Consider the following 19,105-nt stretch of genomic DNA (forward strand, 5'->3'; position numbering starts at 1 on the left):
AGAAATGGGACATTAAAAGAGAGAGATAGAGAGAGAGAATGATTAATTGAGCAGATATGAAAAAGAAACAGAGTGAAATAGTGAATGAAATTGGGTGAGTGAGAAAGAGAGTTATGGACTGAAAAACGGCTGCTCTGTGTGTATTTTCTGTTCGCCTCCACCTCCCCTTTCCATATCTCAGCTGAACGCTAATCAAAGGAAGTCTATCAATAGCCGGCCAAGATGAATGGAAGCCTCTGTAGTCCACGTCAACACAAAGAGCAAGTGAATGGGTAATAATTAAAACAGAAACAGATCGAGACAACTTGAGACACATGGGATGGTGCTACAGGACAAATCTTTTCATTAACCTTACAGAAATACATTAACCCTCATGTACTACAGCGCGAAGATGAAACACGATTTGCACCATCCAAAATAAGTTGACTTAGAGTTGATATTGGGTTTCTCAGTACCTGAGGGGCCGTTAACACGACTCCGTTTTCAACTAAAAATGGAAAAAATGTATGCGTTTTGGCCAATCATTTACACTACAACAGCATTTTGGGGGCCTAAAAAAGCAAACTTTTCAAAACGGTCAAGTTTCTGAAAATGATACTGTTAATTCAATTTCAGTTAATTTTTATTTAATTGTTCACTCAGTTTGTATGCTGATAATTTGTAATGAAAAACATTTATATTTATATATAAGCAACAGAAGCATTTTCCTAGTAAATTACACACACCTGTACCAAACACGCAAATTATGAAGCATTTATGTTTATTTTTTGAAAACATATGTTTCTAATTAAGTAAGTAGATATGACAGTTGGGGTGTGAATGTGTGCAGTGTTGTAGAACAAAACGTCAAAGTATGGTCATGTTTGCCATAGGCTTTATTTTACTCATAAATTGAAAAACCCCATTATAAAACCCCATGGGAAAATCTCGAAGGATCCAGCGGCGAATTAGACTTCCAGATTCTGACGTCATCCCTGCACCACTCTATTTACCCAGCATGCTTCCTTCTATTAGTAATAGAAAAGATCAGATTACACACAATGTCATACATAAATCCAACAGAACAGCTTATGAATTATAAGATACTGGGGCCAACATGTGTCATATGGATCCATTCCCCATGGTCTACTAATTTATTAAGATGAATGAAATAGCCTATCACTGTAGCGGGACATCTTTGGGCGATTTTATGCACCATATATTCAATTAAGTGCTCATTCAAGACCTAGTTCATTAGAAACATCATCCTGACCAGCTGATAAGATGGGACAGCGGCAACCCATTTCCATGCTTTGAATAATAAATTGAATTTATTTTACAGGAACTGCATGTTTCTTAGTAGACTAACTCTTTAATCAGACTATAAGACGATAATTCTAGATAATTATAGCATTAGAATGTTGTATTTTGGTGTAGAGCTTGATGCAGGCACATGTAAACAAACATAAACAAATCCTTTGTAATATCTCGCATTCAGCAACACATTTCAGTGAGAAACTTGACTTTAATAGCTCTAAATCTATAGCCAGAAACAGTTAGGCTACTACACATACTGTATATGGTAGTTAAAAAAAATCTACGATTTATTGCTTGGACTTCGTAATAGTGCTATATTTTTTTGTTCTGAGCGTAATACATATAAGTGTCAAGATTTAATGCATTTGCTATGGTGAGGAAATTACCCTATATATTAATATGACTCATTCAGGCCACATACAACAGGACATTATATGATCCTAATTTAAAAAAAGCATAGCAAAATCCATTATAGCCTTCTGTTATCAGAGAGATGGATTTGTATGGACCAAGGGTTATACTGCCTTTGTTCTGTCAAGGACATGGATGACCTGCCTTGATTTCATAGATAATTTCTACAATAGGCGGTGCTGGACACTATAATGGATCCAGCCCCCAAAACTGATTTCCTTTAGGACAGCCGAGTCGTCTCTGTGACTCTAGAAATTAAGACCCTCTCAATAGATGTACTGTGGGTTTCTTGTTTCCACTTGTGTCTCACGTATTATTATTTAGTATTTCAGTCACTCATTCCTTCTCCCAGACACAAGGTTTAAATTAAGTCTGAAAGAAATGTATCCTCATATTAGACAGGGTTGTCTACAGTTTCTTTTTTTAAAAGGGATATTAATGTCAAAGTGACACTCTTTGTATTGTAAATGAATGGAGGGGGAAGATTATAAGTGAATAATGATTTAAATTTAGGTCTGTTCATGATACAAAATTATTGCATGTCTTCAGAAGTCTTGTAGCCTATTAACTCTTTCCCCGTCCGCGTTTTTTTATTTTTTAAGTTGCCAGCCAGCAGCAGCATTTTTTGGTCATTTTCACAAAAATGGCCCCCAGAATATTTAGTTGAATATCTGAAAATACACTGTATCAAAAGAAAAAAATAGAGCCTCAGCTTTTAAACAATTCATTCTAGCTTCATGCATTTTTTTTTTTTTTTTGTATTAACACTTGAATGTTTGTAGCTAAGTTTCAATAAAAAGCAACATTTTAAACAGAAAGCTGAGACAATTGTGTTTTCCCGCCAAAGACTAGTCCGGATTTCATTCGGGAATAGCCTACCGATTTATGATTGATTTATTCGCGTTCGCTACATGTACGTAAACAATCTTCTTACGCTTGTTTCTGCTTCTTCTTTGCTTGCTTTTGGATCTAAAGATTCAGAACTATTTCAGAAGAAGCGTGATAGCGCCCCCTAACATATAACAATGAAAACATGGATTGCTGGAAAAAGAGTTGTGCCAGGATATTTTCCAATATTTCTCATCATTTGTTTTACAGAGTAATGATAATCACATGAGGTTTGGAACTGCGCGAGGGTGAGTAAATGCGCTGCTTAAATAAAGGCTTTAATTGTAAACTCGGTCGGTGGTTCAAACTCAAGCCCTTCTTAATTAGAAATGAATATGTATCCAAGTGCTCACTGGCAAGCTGCTAAAGTGTAGTCTCACTCAAACCACGGCCTATGGCATGGCAACCTAGGGGATGTTAATTTGCTGCCATGTTATGAGCCACGGCCAACTGCTGGGGCTGTCACCTTGGAAGGACAAAATGAACGATGATAAACAATGCAGGATTTATTCAGACCGGTTTTACTTTAACCTTTTGACAGGAATACACACTGACATTTGTCTGTCAGAATTTGAAACAATATTTTTGTTGTTGTTCTTTTTTTATTTTGCTGAATACTAAAATATAGCCTATATTTTTAATTTTATTAGAACAAACACAAAATGGCTTGAGTAAGCTACTACTTTTTTACATATTTAAATTATATCAACATTTAAGTTAAAATATTTAGATGTGTGTACTTATAATTTAAATATTTATTTGATGTGTATAATTTAACTATAAATCTGTCATTTACTAAAGCGATTTGCATTGGGTCGACATAATTTGTTCAGAGTAATAACTTTTTAGATTGTAAAAAATGTATTAGTTTGTGTTATTTAGGGGGCGTTTACACAACACCATTTTCAACTAAAAACGGAAAACTTTTGGCCGTTCATTTACACAACAACGGCGTTTTGGGGGCCTCAAATACACAAACTTTTGAAAACGGGAATCAAAATGCAAGTTTCTGAAAACGATACCTTTATTGTTGTAAACTACAAAAACGCTAATTTGTGAAAACAGTGACGTCATGCACGTACGTATTACGTGCTCAGTCTATAGGCGCATAGTGTTTCTTTACTGGCCTGGCATGCACAATGCGTTTTTTGTCGTTTTCACAGATCCGTGTGAACAGGGATCGTATTGACAATGTTGTTTGTACGTGAAAAAAACCAAGGAAGACTTAAAAACTTGTTTTGAGGAAAACGTGAAAAAAAGTTTCAGATTTTCCGCTTCATCCATAGGTTCAATTCCATGTCCAGGGGCAAATACACAAGTATCATATAATTTACATATTTAAATAATAAACATATATAGTATAATTATGTAGTTTTTGTAATTATGTAATTTAATAAACATTGTGACAAAAATAAATGTTTTGCATAGTTGCATTAGCTAATTTAAAAAATAAACTTAACAAACAGCAAAAAACATTACTTTTGAGTGTACGATGCTGCTATCATCAGTGAAATGTATAAAGTTTAGAGAGAAAATGAAAAAAGTTTCAGACTTTGCTGTTCATCCATATGTTCAATTCCATGTCTGGAGGCCAACACACAAGTATATCCATTTCTTACATCCTATATTGCTTCATTCTCTGCTGCCCATACAACCGATGATCTATTGCTTATATATGGCCCTAGTCAAGCCGTTCCTGACACAAGGTGAAATTGTTCATCTCAAACACATTTTTAACTCCATCTAAAGATAAAACCTCTGGCAATTGCAGAATGGTTGCAAACAGTAGAACTGAAATATCATTTTACAGTTTTCACCGCTATCAACATTCTCATTTTAAACAATCCTTGTGTTGTTCAGGCCATAACATACTTTAGTTAAATGGGTCAATCTACAACTAAAACTTTTCCATTTTTCTGCGAGGTAAGATTACCTCAAAGTTTCTATCATTTAAGATCAGTCTAATTATAGAGAGACAAAGATAACCAGCCTCCAATGACAAGAACATCCCTTTATTATCACAGAGCTGTCATTTGAAACAACGCTTTTAAATAATTAGACAGTGGCACGTGCCTTTGATTCGACGGAGCCGTCTCAAATGGGATGGTTAACCAAAGCTAATAACCCCACAACCTCTCCCACGAGCCCAGGTTGAAGGCTCGGCAGGATTGGGGTGAAAAGGCAGTGAATAAGGTCAGTTACAAATGAACGTTTGCGACCCGCTGTCATATCACGGCATCCCTTTGAGCAGAGACGAGAGCTAGAACAGATGATAAGTACAAAGGTTGGGAACTATCAATTCACACAGCACAGACTTCCTTTAATTAAAACAGTGAGCACTAGGTCTCTCCATGAGTATGATATGACAGTCAGAAGACAAAACATTTGTAGAGCTTAACCCAATGGACAGATGTAAACTTTTACAAAACAACGAAATATCCAGCAACCAGTTCAAAACAAAAAACAAACAAAAAAAAACTATTGATTATACCATTGGAACCCATTTTCAAGTAGTGATTAAGATTAATAACAATGTATTTTTTTTTTTTTTGAGTAATTCTCTTTAATGTGCAACGTTTAGTTACAACTCTTTAATTATAGATTTGATAGATTAGTACAGACCCTGGATTCCTGATATCACTGCTACTCTTCGATGAGATAAAACACACAGAACAGCATAGTACACGTAATACTCATATAGGTTAATTAACATTGTGCTAGCAACTTGATAAAAATCACCTCATTTGATTTGGATAAGCTCAGTGCAGACAATGTACTTGTGATTGTGTGGTAACCTACATTAACTTACATCATTCATGTTGTAACCACATTCAATACCGTACCGACAGAACCAACAGAACACAGAGTATAAAAAGTATATATTTCCAGTTGTTCATTGTTGTTTGCGGGCAGCGAGTTATTCTCGTTTATTAGCCTGTTCGGTTGTTAATTGATGGAATTTCAGACTGCCAGCCTCTCTGTGGTGTCTTTCTCCATCGCCTTTCCCCTCTCCCGCCAGGCTGTGAAGCCCTTGGCTCAAGGTGACCAGCAGCATCTGGGACAATTTGCAGCCCTGAAATGATGCTTCAGAGAAATGCAATGATATGAAGGCGTGACAGCAGAGATGTGAGTAATTGTACTGTGAGCGTGTCTGTAAATGCGTGCATTTCCTTTCCTCCTTAGAGCCATTATGGAAAGAAAGAGAAAAGGAATGGACTGTGAAAATTAAGAATTTACAGTAAATAAGACAAAGTATGTTTGCCAGAAAATACTATTTCATTCTTTCTACTTCGAAATTTCATGTTTGATCCAATGTTTCTTGAAAATGAAAAAGTTTTTTGTACTCAATTTTTTCTCCAGTGTTAAAGTCTATGATAAAAGCGCAAAAATACAGCTCTTTTTACCACTTGAGTGGAAATACAAGAAATTCCAAGCAAATCCTTAAAACGATCAGACCGATTCAAATGAACATGTTGAATTATTAATATTCCGAAAACACATGTCTGCCTCGTCATTCCATTGCATCTTCTCAAAGCTGGATGAGACTAGGTCCCCTTGACTTTTAAATGCATTTCATTTTTCACCACAGCTACCTGTGGCGTTGATATATTGCTGCTTATTTCTTCCAGAGGACGATCCCCAGCCTCCCTTGATGTTTTTATATGCATGTATTGAATCATTTATCAACTCGCGAGATCATTCAATAATACGCTTTTCAGGAACACAGAGAAATAAGACTTTGCTGGGATGATGATGATGATGATGATGGCTTTAGCCTGCCTCTCCTCAGTCCTCGTGCTTGGTTTTTTATGAAAACGAAATGTGGGTCGTTCTGCAGCAGGCCTCTTTTTTGATGTCAGTCAGTGAACTGAGTGAAACATTATGAAAAAAGTACAATTATCCTGTGGTACATAAATCTATCTATGCACGCTGGCGGTATTGAAGATTAAATCACTGCAGTGCTATGAATTGTAATATGGCAATAACAAAGAAAAGTTTGTGATGAAAAAATGTAAAGTTTCTCGATGTTTAGATTCTAAAAATGCTCCTCACTCACTGCTTGAAAGGAGGGCTCCTTATCGGGAGATAACAAAAGCCTTACAGCATAATTACCCCAGCCTAGGTCACCTTGGGCGTCGCGAGAACAACGTGCATTGGAGACAGCCGAAATAATGAAATCCTAGAGTAAAGGACACTTTTTGGTAACACGTCCTCCTGTATAATCACTCCACAGAGTTGCTTTAATGAGAAACTCATGACAACCTCAAATGAGCCTTATGAGCTCATAAACATTCAGATATTGTAGCTTAAATCCCAACTGAAGGAAGTGTGGTTTCTCATTTCCTAGTTTCTCTTCTTTTCCATCCGTTGCACCATCTTTCTCTCGCTCTTTCACACTCTGGAGCATCACAAGTTTATTTTGAGGCACAGACAGATTTCCTCGTGGGTATGTGAGGTTCAGTATGCAGGTCAAACAGACTTGATAGCAGTCGTCCAATGGCAACAGCAAAACTCTACCCCAAACCTGATCTTATGGGTGTCAGCATATTTTTTTGTGTGGACATTATTAAGGTAATGCTTCTTTCCGTCGTGTCACAACTGCAAACAGCCAACCCCTGTTAAAAGCGGTCTAAAATATGCTGTGGCTCTGCATATAAAAGGCAGTGTTCAAAGAGTTATATCCGTCAGCCATCTAAAGAAGACAGCAGTTACAAAGGACTAACTGATGGTCCTTTGTAATTTATTAAAGTGTGAAGATCCTTGATGATGCTAATATTAGAGTACCATTCAATTTGCTCTTCTTCAAAAGCCCGCTCACAGCAGAGTAAGAGAGAGAGAGGAGATTGGACATTGAACGAGAGACAGAAAGGGAATGTAAGAGCCTGAAAATCCACTTATATAGCCCTGCTGTTTAAAATAAAAAATATCGGACAATATGTCTTAAGTGTTTACAAAATTCAGTATCATAGAGAATTACATAGTGTATAATACCAAATGTACTTCAAAATGAACACTTCTTATAGTTTAGTGTCTCAGTTTGACTTCTCTACTACAATCTTTGAAGAAAAATATCTTTCATCCAGTCCAATACATATAGCAATATATTGCATTTTGTGGACTAAAGAGATAAGAACGGCTAATCATTTACAGTTCTACATGTCCATAAATTCATTCATTCAAAATTTAGGATGGCATTTGACGGTTTCCCTAAATACTTTCCACATTTATTAAATTATTGCACTTTAAAAAATAAAAAAATAAAATAATATTAAATTAATTTTAAATGAATGAAAACAAATTAAACCCGGTTTGTGTTTCTGCTTGTGTTAAAGGCAAAGTAATTTTATTGGTCAGTAGAAGCTTGTGGGCCAAATAGTTCATAATTGGCACATGAAAGGACAAGTTCACACCTCTGATTCCAAACTGGAAATTCTGCCCCATGTCATGGGCACAATAGGGCTGCTATGAACCACCCTGCTGCCTGGAACAGGCATTAGATGGTTATCCTGTAGGTGTGTGGGTGCCCTATACCCTCCATATACACTGTCACTAGGATGTCCCATACAGGGGAAGATGTTGCATAATTCAGCTGGTCCATATGACAGGGGGCTCTGGTAGACTGGCAGCTCTGGGTAGGAGTAGGGTCTATGCACCAAACTTGACGCCCTCCTGACAGCTGCCACGTTGTGGAAAATCGCCTCCTTGTAGGTGGGAAGCCTGGTGGACTGGCTGTGTCTCAGCTTCTGACTTTTCCTGGTGTTTCGCCGGAAGGCGTGAAGGTAGGTGTGATCCATCGGTTGGGCGTAACACATGGTGTTCCTCACCCGTCCGTGTACGTCCACACAAGGGAACAGGTCAGGTATAGCTACTCGTGAGGAGGCTGCTGCAGTGGATCTGTCATTCGGGAAGCGGACTCTGTCGGGGCCCCAAGTGGCTTTCAGGAATGACGGTCTGCGATGAAGCTTCCTTTTCCCTATCAACGGTATGTCATCGAACGCAGGGTCAAAGTACGTTTTGACACAGGAATTACAAGCTGTGTCCGCTGCTACAAAAGGATTTTCGCTGAAGGACGAGGACAGGTGGTTTTCAGCAAAACTGTTTGCTTCGGTATGACACGTTGATTGGTCTTTATAATCGTGAAGCCCCCTCAGATCCATCGACTCCACAATGAGATTTTGGGGTCTCTTTTTCCTCCTGACGGCATCTGATAAATCATTGTGACAAGACTTGTGGTGTTCGGTGTACATGTCTCTATATGGAACAAAGGAAGAACCAGGATGGGCCAGGTCGGATGGAGGATCATGCATGGCTAGATGAGGTGTGCTTAGACTGGATACAGGAAGCATACCGTCGTAGAGACCCCTGGTCCTGGCTGGAAGTGTGTAGCGAAGAGGAGTGGGCCGTGTTAGGACTCTATGGTTTACCATCGGTGGTGGGCTAGTGGTGTGTTGCATGAAAGGTGGAGTTATGGAACGCTGCATGTGAGGTATGTGGTTCTCCGTGACATTAGTGATATATGAGAAGTGACCAGGGACTTTTTCAGTTGTGGTCACCAGTGGGATACGTGCTGGGAGGCTGCCGCCGTGTCTGCTCCAGTTCTCAATGGTCTTGGTGGCGTTATCCAATGAGTTCTCCACTTTGGCTGAAGAGACAATGTCCTTGGCTGTCTGCAGCATTTTCAGCATGTTGGCCTGGGCGTAATTGGCAGTGAGATCTGGATTCTGTATGCTGGTAGATCTGCCAAAGTCTTCAACGCCATTAAAGCAGCTGTATATGCCCTGAAATGTAAAGTGAATAGTGACTGTGTATTCCTACAGAGAAATGTTATTTTGTGGGCGTTTCACTGGATTCATTTGTGTCATGGCAGTATTTTTCTCCATTATAATGATTAATGTACCAGATTATGTTTTTGTAAGAGACAAAGATCAGTTCATTGTTTCATGTCAAAGTTTAATGTGCCTCCTTATGGTGAATTATTTGATTGATTGAATTTACCCAAATATCCCTTTTAGTAAACAAGTAGCCTAAATACAACAGACTGTGCATTATGCTTTGGGCTGGGTAAAAATATTTGACCAGTGGTATGATACCTAGCCTAGTCTGAGTCTAAAAATGAATTAATATTGAAATGTAAATTTACAAGGCAACCTTACCCTGCTGATGGCCAGTAGAAAGTCTAAGTGATCAGACTTGTGGACAGAGTGCCTCAGTTTCCAGTAAAGTAGATGTTCCCAAGCAAAGACCAGCAGGCTGAGGCCCATGGCCACGAGCAACATGTAGAAAACACCTGCCATGTTGTCTATGTCTAGTTTAGAGCTCATGACCTCGTTTTTCTCATTCTGACATATTCCAGACAGCCATACTGTTTCCAGTCTCTGTGTGTCCCCTGCATGAAAGGAAACAGGGTCAGGAACAATGCCAGAAACAGCGGCAGTCAAAGTCTACTCAACTATGACAGAAACGAGCGGATACTATAAGAACCACAAATGTGCTCTGCTCCAAAACCTAGCAAGCTTCCTACGTAGACAACATTTTAAAGGGTAAGTTCGGTATTTTACACTTAAAGCCCTGTTTACAGATCGTTTCTGATGAAATAGAACGGTTAAGATTAAAATTTGGACACATGCTGCTGTCCCAAGAATTTTAGGTTTCTTTCGCTTTCCCCAAAACCTCTAGAATGGGTGTATAGGTGCACTGGAACAATCCTTCATAAAACGCATTAAACTTTCGTTTACAAAGACGTGAAACTCACCGAGTGGTCAGGGGTGTTCACTGATATGCTCACACAAAAATCTCTGCAAAAGATGCTTTCCAACAGGTGTTTTACCATTCGTTGTAAAACTGTGGATCTATTTTTCCAAACGTCTCACACCCGTAGATTCTTCCGTTGGGAGCTTGAATAATAAACACTCCAGCCCAGTTGGTGGCGATAATGCACCTTTGCCAATTGCAAGCAAACCGCTGGCATTTGATTGAATACACAGAAGAAGCAGAAGAAGAAGCGGCGGAGTAATACCGTACCTCACACTGCACATTCAATACAAGTCAATGGAGTTGGACAAAAACTACGATAAAACCTGTTGGAAAGCATCTTTTGCAGCGATTTTTGTGTGAGCATATCAGTGAACACCCCTGACCACTCGGTGAGTTTCACGTCTTTGTAAACGAAAGTTTAATGCATTTTAGGAAGGATTGTTCCAGTGCTCATAGGCTGCCATTGTGTAGGTGGGGAGGTGGGGGGGGGGAGCGAAATAAACCTAAAATTCTCAGGACAGCATGTGTCCAAATTTTAATCTTAACCGTTCAATTTCATCAGAAACGATCTGTAAACAGGGCTTTAAGTGTAAAATACCGAACTTGTCCTTTAAGGCATAATTTGTGCGCTCCCGACATGAAGGCTTTTCCGAAAAGTAGCTACTTAGTTTGAGCAATATTGCATGTATCCTTCAGGGTTAAGCATACATTGTGTCAAGAATGAAAAGATAAAAAAATCAATAAATAAAATGTAGGCTGCAAGGTAGCTCACTAGTTGTAGAACAGAGTCAGTGTCTACTGTTCAATGAGGTTTTCTTAAGCCTGTATTTGCGCTGACATTTCATAACCTCTCAATTCACAGCACATCAAGTTTTTTTTACAGTAAGAGGGGATGTTATAGCTTCCATGCTGGGGCAGAGGATATTAAGTGTTGACCAGTTTCAGCCCCCCAAGTGCAATTTACCATCTCCCAGGAACTGGAGGAGAGCCAGGTCTATGGGGCGCTTCCAGCGGGAGTCCTTCTGCAGAGCAATGCCGTAGCCTGTGGTAGCAAACACCTTCCCACTACCAATGGTGACCAGCTTGCAGCCCTCGTCCTTGCCAGCCATATAATTAAGAACTGCTGCATCATATATGAAGGCATCCAACTTCCTACACAGAGGACAGAAATGAGCCCAAGGCAAATGGCTTAGTAATTACACGTAATTATGTCAAGTAAATAATTAGCTCTTGTTAATTTATACTCCCCGTTTCCTTGACAAATGGTGGATGATACATTATTTATGTTTCCCACCTGTGTTTCACTGACCCTTAGATCTAACAAAATTGCTTTTAAATGATGCATACAATGACCAATGGAGTAAATCTCATTACAGATTATTAACAAAACATTTCACTAACAGAAAAGTAGCATGTTTTTGGACATGAACTTTGGTAATACCATGATGTAGTACCGTTTTGTTCGCGTTCAGAGCTCTTCCACATAACCACACACACATAAAATGTAATTGCTGAAACCCACCCTGTCTTAAGGCTGTTGAGAGCTTCTTCCACACCCTTCTGGTTGTATTTTATCATGTGGGTGTGCATGTCAGGGTAATTGCTTCGAATGTTCCTCTCGGTGCTGCCATTTGGGACTGTCCCGAAGCGAAAAGGAGGATAATGTTCCTGGGGTTTTTGAAACTGAAACAAAAAAAGGAATAAATGACATTTCAATTGTTTAGCTGAGGCAGGTTGCGTTTTAACCTTAATAGTGTAGATCAACACAGATTACATGGACTTTACACAGAATCTCCAACTGCCCAGGTAGTATTGACCTTGGAAAAGTAAATCGAAGGACTGCTTTTTTTTTTTTTTATTCTCCTTACTGATTCTTGCATTTGAACAGTTGGCAACAGTTGACTCATTTTACACAATGCACATAGGGGATAAAGTAATTAGACAAAGGGTCTTCAACTGGGGGTCTGCAACCCCTAGTCCAATTCATGTTTGATTATAAATATTTTTTTGTTAAAAAATTAAAACAGTCAAATGATAAGCACCCTCAAAGGAAAGCAAGAGCACCCTGAGTTGATACTGTAATAATAACATATTGGCTAAACAGATTTGGCTAGCGCTCGAGCGTATTTGTGTTTGTTGACTTGTTTGTTGATCTCTTGAACACAATGGCCAATAAGAGGTTTCATTTAGAATCCACTCACCGCTTAAAACGGCAGAGTTTTTGTTCAGTGGTGAGTTCTACATGCTTGCGAATCCTCTCATTAACAAAGGTGTAAACACGATGTAAGAGATTTCTCGTGCAGTGTAGACAGCTTTATTGATTATAACAGAACGTTGTGAGATTGCGATGAACTAAGTGATACCTTTTTAGTGATTATAAAGGAAGCGCTATTTGCGCTTCATCCATTGAATAAAAGCTTTGTTTTTCATGCGGCTAAGAGGACCGAGGGCCAATTACACGCTGCAAAATTTCGGAAGTGACATCTACATATAAATGCTGGATTCACTCATAAAATTGCAATGGTTGACATAGTGATAACATGATAGCATGGGACAAAAATATGGCAATTCTGTAGATACACATTAAGCAATCTAAATGCAGACTAATATATTCATTGAAAAATATCTGTATCAAAATATTTTTAAAATTCTATTCCAATTATTTGTAAAAGTAATGACTTGTAAATAATCTTAAATGTCTCATTGTACATTGCTATTCTTGTTATGGTTGAGCCGTTGCTTACACATTACATCTGCACTTTACTAGAGCTCCCTCATTAACTTGTTTGATTCTTAATTGTCCATTTCACAGTAAAATAAAAAAATATTATAGGTCTAGCTAAAGTTCTGACAGTAAAATTAAAATATATGACTCTGCAAACCAATAATTCAAATAATTGTGATTAAAACAACTGAACAACTAATGAATTGTGATTTTTACCGCAACATGTACTGTGTGTTTATGTTGCATACAATACTTTTTAAAATTAAATTTTAACAGTGAAAAGTAATATACAGAAAATGATGCATGTACAACAACAATACCATTTATAGTTCTAATCTACTGTCTTAACATAATATAACTATCATAATATGGTTGGTTTCTATTAATATCGAAGGCTTCATGCTTAATATGTATCTTTGTTTGACACATTTGTATCGGGCGTCTCTGCTCCATGTCTCTGTCACCTAAGGAGTCCTTGCCCTAAAAACATTAAAGACCCCTGTATTATACAGTACAGCTAATTTTCCTCCAAAGCCTCTCAAATCCTTGGGTTTAGGAGTCAGTTTTAAAGTCAGTATGTTCAAGAACACAGAAGTGCGTATTCTATAACACTACTATATTATGTTGTTGCTAGCATATATTACCATGACTCCACGCACTTGTTTATTTTTTTATCTATGAACGATTAATCTGTTGTTGTTCTTTCCTAAGGTCCAATTAATTTCTCATTTGCATAATTCTATGGATTTCTGTTGCTTATAGTGTTTTACTATAAAAATAAATTAACAAAAATATCAGTAATCATGAGATGTGTGTAATCATGAGAGGTGTTTGAGAAGTGAGAGTCTGTGAACTTAGAAAAGTGCCAATTTACTTTATTTTAAAATCTTCTTGAATATTTAATATTCCAAATATACATATTGGGTGTGACAAGGCCTTTCATAACTCATTTTGTTTCTTCCATATATGCTCTTACACAAAGAAAAACACATCAAAATGTATCCAAATACAGCACGACTGACACTGTCATGCAGCTCATTTACAATTACATACTGTACTACTCACCTTTTTGTCACTAAGACCAGACACGGTGTCAATGTACTGCTCTTGGATCATGAAGGCAGCTAAATTGGCTGTGTAGCTGGCAAGGAAGATGACAGCAAAGAAAGCCCAAACCAGGACCATAATTTTGCTGGTTGTGCCTTTGGGGTTTTCAATAGGAACAGAGTTGTTGAAGACGATTCCCCACAGGAGCCAGACGGACTTTCCAATGGTGAAGGTTGGACCCCCAGGGGCTATAAAAGAGATAATTTGTAGTATGTATTAAATAAATAAATAATCATTTCATTTTAATAATTTATATAATAGTGATTTTTTTTATATAGTATATATATATATATATATATATATATATATATATATATATATATATATATATATATATATATGTATATCGCAGTGTTTGGGAACAGTACATTTTTACTAAAGTAAAGAAATTACTACTTTAATGCAAGCATGGATTAAATTGATCAAAACTGATAGTAAAAACATATGCAATGTTAGAAAAAAAAATATTTCTAATAAATGCTAATTTTACATGTAAAAAAAAAATCACCATTTAAAAAAAAAACAACAACTTTTGAACACTAATAATATGAAATGTTTCTTGAGCACCAAATCAGCATATTAGAATGATTTCTGAAGGATCATGTGACACTGAAGACTGGAGTAATTTTTTTATCAAATAAATGCAGCCTAGGTAGCATTAGAGACTTCACTCAAAAACTTTTGAACGTTAATGTGTATATTTATTTTAATTAGTTAATTATTTCTATAATACACATATGCACATCCTATATAACATATGTTCTCTTGGCCATTTTGACTGAATTCGTCATAGATCAGTCTACATGGGCAAAGAAATTCTTTTCCCACCTTGGCATCAGTTCCTAATGTGGTTCTTGTATCTCACACACAGCCACAGAAAAGCCAAGCAATCAATCAAAGTCAAATTAGCAAAGCGACAAACGTTAATTAAACCTCAGAAAAATGACCTTTTACACTAGGAGACAAGTACACAGCCTGTCAGCTCGGTTTATGTGGATTGATTAGGCTGCTTCCACAACTATTCTTCCTCTCCTAGCTTTGTGCCTGATAGAGAAAAGACTGTTTGAAAAACCAAGGCTGACCTTTGGCACTGACAAGGCTCCGGTTGTACCCAACAGGGCTGAAGTACTCAAAGACGAACACGGTGACTGCCACAACAGTCAGGCACATTACGAACATCATAACCCACACGGCTGGACTGTAAGGCTCTGCAAGACAGAGAGAAAGACCAAAAATACAAAAATCAGCTGATTATCAGATTAAGATCTTGCACATAATGGTGTTTTTGTTTGTGATGTAAATGCTGTGCAATTAGCAAAAATAACGAACAAATTAATGTTTAGCAGAGTCGAAATGCCTTTGTTTGTGTGCAGAGCTGGTGATTCAGTAGAAAATGTTTGTCCTATCTAGGATTTATTCTAGATTTAATCCAACAAAGGCATAAAATTTGAATCTAATCACATTCTAATCAAAACGCCACTGGTAGGAAATATTTAACACCGCCTGCAAGCATCTCTCATAAACTGTGTGAGTGTGTCCTTGAAAATGGATGGATAATGATGACTCCTCACCCAGGAAGGCAGAAGGTGAGACGGTTCCATTGCTTCTGGCCACCATAACACTAATCCCAGTCTCCACAAATGGCACTGAAAAGTCAACAATCTCTGACCGCTCCTCATTGATGGTAAGAGAGCCAATTGCCATATCTGCACGCTTGTAGAAGACCTTGAACAAGGGGAAAGTGAGTGAAAACTTTAGAGCAGTCATAAGAAACATCGCAAAATAATGGAGGCCCGTGCAATTTCAGGGTGGAAATTTCAAACTTATGTTCTACACTCAATGAAGAACTTCTATGCCATTAAGAAAGTAATTTCTATATAATATGCATGTGTGTAGCATGAATACAATCCTGACATACTATATGCCATGTTGACGTTGTCTTGTGACCTACACCTTTGCCATTTACAATTATAACCACTCTACCATTGCCTTGTGGGCTAGCAAAGTGTCCATTGGATGTGCACTTCAGAATTTCAGCGTAAAGAGTAGGTCATATGGGTATTTTTTGCATACTGCTTATTTATACTTACTACTCATTTGGCATAATTATCCTTATATGCTATATCCTTGAGAAGTACACATATTTGGACATGGAGAATGTCTCTGTACAACATATAAGTCAAGTAAATGCAATGTACTATTAGTCACAATATAATAATATAACATAATATAATATAATACAAAGGTTGGTCACACATTAGATTAGGGTCCAATTCTCTATTAACTATGACTTTCGCCTCAAACTCCTACTGCTTATTAGTAGTTAGTAAGGTAGTTGTTAAGTTTAGGTATTGGGTAGGACTAAGGGATGTAGAAAATGGTCATGCAGAATAAGGCTTCAATCTGTGCTTTATAAGTACTAATAAACCGCCAATATCCTAGTTATATGCATGCTATAAGCAACTAGTTAATAGTGAGAGCTGGACCCTAAACTACAGTGTTACCAGTTGGTTAATACCCACTATAAACCTGACATAGTTTGAAAGTTTTTTTTATGGATATCACAATTAAGACTGTTGTTATTATTAGCCTCTGGTTTCCAGATTCCAATTTCTTCAAGGAATGGAAATGGACATGAACCACTAGGTCTCATTACACAACTTCACAAATCACTAACATCGCAAATCATTGTTGACACATTTGTTTTTCCGTCACCCGCAATCAGGCTCATGAATAAAATTCCTTATATCACACTCATGTCAGCCCGTAATTTCTGTCTTGCTATTATATAATAATTATTTATCTCATATAATGATCTATTTCCCTCGCAGTGCAAAAAGCATTTAAGCCTTGTATGTGGAGCGTGGGTTTGCTATCTATAAACTCATCAACGTTTTAGCAGATGCAGGTGATGAAAACCGATGAAGTGATCAGCAGCTGTGGAAGACACTAAACCACCGGATTAAGTGACACTACACGCAGCAGGAGGTCACAGGATGGAATGTGTCGAGATCGCTTTTAAAGCCAGTTATGCTCCATGAATGCTCTTAACAACTTTAGCTGCAATATTTGGTGGTTTAAGGAGATCTGTTAAATACAGAAAGAAAACAGGGTGTGAGTAATGTTAGGAAAAACGTGTTGACACTGTCATATGAAGCTGATTTATTTCTTGTATCACGCTGTAAGCTGTTTTATTTTTATATTCTCAGATGTTAATTTAGCTCATTTCCCATGAGCACTGAACTGTTGACATGTTTGAAGTGTGAGTGCGTTTATGTGAGAAAGAGAGAGAGAGAGAGAGAGAGAAAATGTGCCATTTCATACCTCTCCAATCATCCCATTCCAGACGCCACGGACCATCTTGCCATGTTTCCCATTGGTGACCAGATAAAGGTCATATGAAAACTTGATTGTGCGTGAGAGCTTCTTTAGGATGTCTATGCAGAAGCCTTTGCAGCAGAGTTTGGTGTAAGGCTCAGTGTGACCGGTTATACTGCAAAAAAATATAAAAAAATAAAAATAATAATAATAATTATATATTAAACATTTAGTACAATTTTTCATCTTTCTTTAAAAACAAGTAATAGTTCACCCCAAAAAGAAACATTGTTCCAAGCAACTTGTATGCTACATTTCAAGCATTCAGAAGCCAAATGATAGCTTAATGCGAGAATTTGTGTCGAAAATTGTGGTCATATGGACCACTTTTATGTTATTATTAGGGTGAAACCATATAAAAAGGATATGATTCACATGCTCCCATTGAACATTTGGTGAAGAGGATCAAAGCGCATGGTTCTAGGGCAAAACATATGGTGTGACACACATCTGAAAGAAAGATTACTGACAGAAAGACTAATTAATCATAACTGGAATAATACAGACATGAATATGGAGAGAGGAAATGATACGTGTTGCCATAAAAGATTATGAAGAAGACTTCATATACAGAGGTAAAATGGCATCAACAGTAGTGGCCAAAACTGATTGTCACGTTTAGTTTTGGGTTTGTTTCAATCTATAAAAGTAAGTGCTGCCTTAAATTTGAACTTAGTACAACTTCACATTTCAAGTTGCCTAAACTTAAAATTTTTAAGGCAGCACGAACACTTACTTTTTTAAGTTGAAACAACATTTTCAAGTCATGTAGTGTTTTGTATATTTGTATTTGTTCAAGTTTTGTAAATAAAGCTGCACTTGGGGTCACTTCAACAACTCGCCTATGGTGGAAATCCTTACGGTAATGTCCGGAAGGGTCATTTGTTTTTAAACAATTAAGTTTGATTAAACAATCAAAATAAGAGGAAAATATTTTATATATTATAAGGGAAGAACAAAACATTGAACTTAGTTATAGTATTCATCTGACAAAATTTTGGGGCAAAAATGGTAACTATACAGCTACAGGTTTCATTTTACTATGCAAAAAAAAAAAAAAAAAAACCTTGGAAAAACAAAATGCTTACAGGAAAAAGCATACATTGACTACAACATAATGTTGTATTTATATCCCTACATAATCCAGTTATTAATATCCCATTGGCTCTCTCTTGTTTTTGACAGCCTGGTTAATTTGACTCCAAGCACAACTATGCAATTATATTACAAAATCTTTGCCAAATTTTTTATATTATTTGAATGAAACTTTTCCAAGGCCAGACATCACTTTTGGCCACTAATGTATAGTACGTCTGAGGGCTTTTCTTTCTTATTGACCTGAAAAGAACAATAAATAGCCTACATAATGTTTTCTCATATCAATAATAACCACATATAAGTAGATGAATACAGGCTCAAAAAGCAAATAAACACGGCTCTCTTCAGCAAACTGCTGCGATTTAAAAACCCATAGCCCAGAATCTATAGAAACGGAATGCTTGGTTGCGAGCATTCACAATAAAATGTTTGGAAAAAAGCGATGGC

At 37.2% G+C, this 19,105-nt stretch overlaps 1 protein-coding gene across 3 annotated transcripts in view; it reads right to left on the minus strand.

Annotated features, from left to right (window-relative positions):
- Positions 1 to 7,905: 7,905 nt before the first annotated feature.
- grin2cb (glutamate receptor, ionotropic, N-methyl D-aspartate 2Cb) overlaps positions 7,906 to 19,105 on the minus strand; it is a 55,005-nt gene continuing 43,805 nt past the window's right edge. For all 3 annotated transcript variants that reach the window (XM_079851628.1, XM_079851627.1, XM_079851626.1), the window contains 8 exons: positions 17,507 to 17,675; positions 15,754 to 15,907; positions 15,265 to 15,390; positions 14,141 to 14,370; positions 11,873 to 12,033; positions 11,315 to 11,502; positions 9,750 to 9,982; positions 7,906 to 9,374 (listed from right to left, as the gene is read on the minus strand). In XM_079851628.1, coding sequence (XP_079707754.1) covers positions 8,001 to 9,374; positions 9,750 to 9,982; positions 11,315 to 11,502; positions 11,873 to 12,033; positions 14,141 to 14,370; positions 15,265 to 15,390; positions 15,754 to 15,907; positions 17,507 to 17,675 — 2,635 coding nt within the window. In that variant the 3' untranslated portion in view covers positions 7,906 to 8,000. The remainder of the gene's footprint in view (positions 9,375 to 9,749; positions 9,983 to 11,314; positions 11,503 to 11,872; positions 12,034 to 14,140; positions 14,371 to 15,264; positions 15,391 to 15,753; positions 15,908 to 17,506; positions 17,676 to 19,105) is intronic.

The sequence above is a fragment of the Squalius cephalus genome (assembly GCF_949319135.1).
Source record: "Squalius cephalus genome assembly, chromosome: 19".
NCBI lineage: Eukaryota > Metazoa > Chordata > Actinopteri > Cypriniformes > Leuciscidae > Squalius > Squalius cephalus.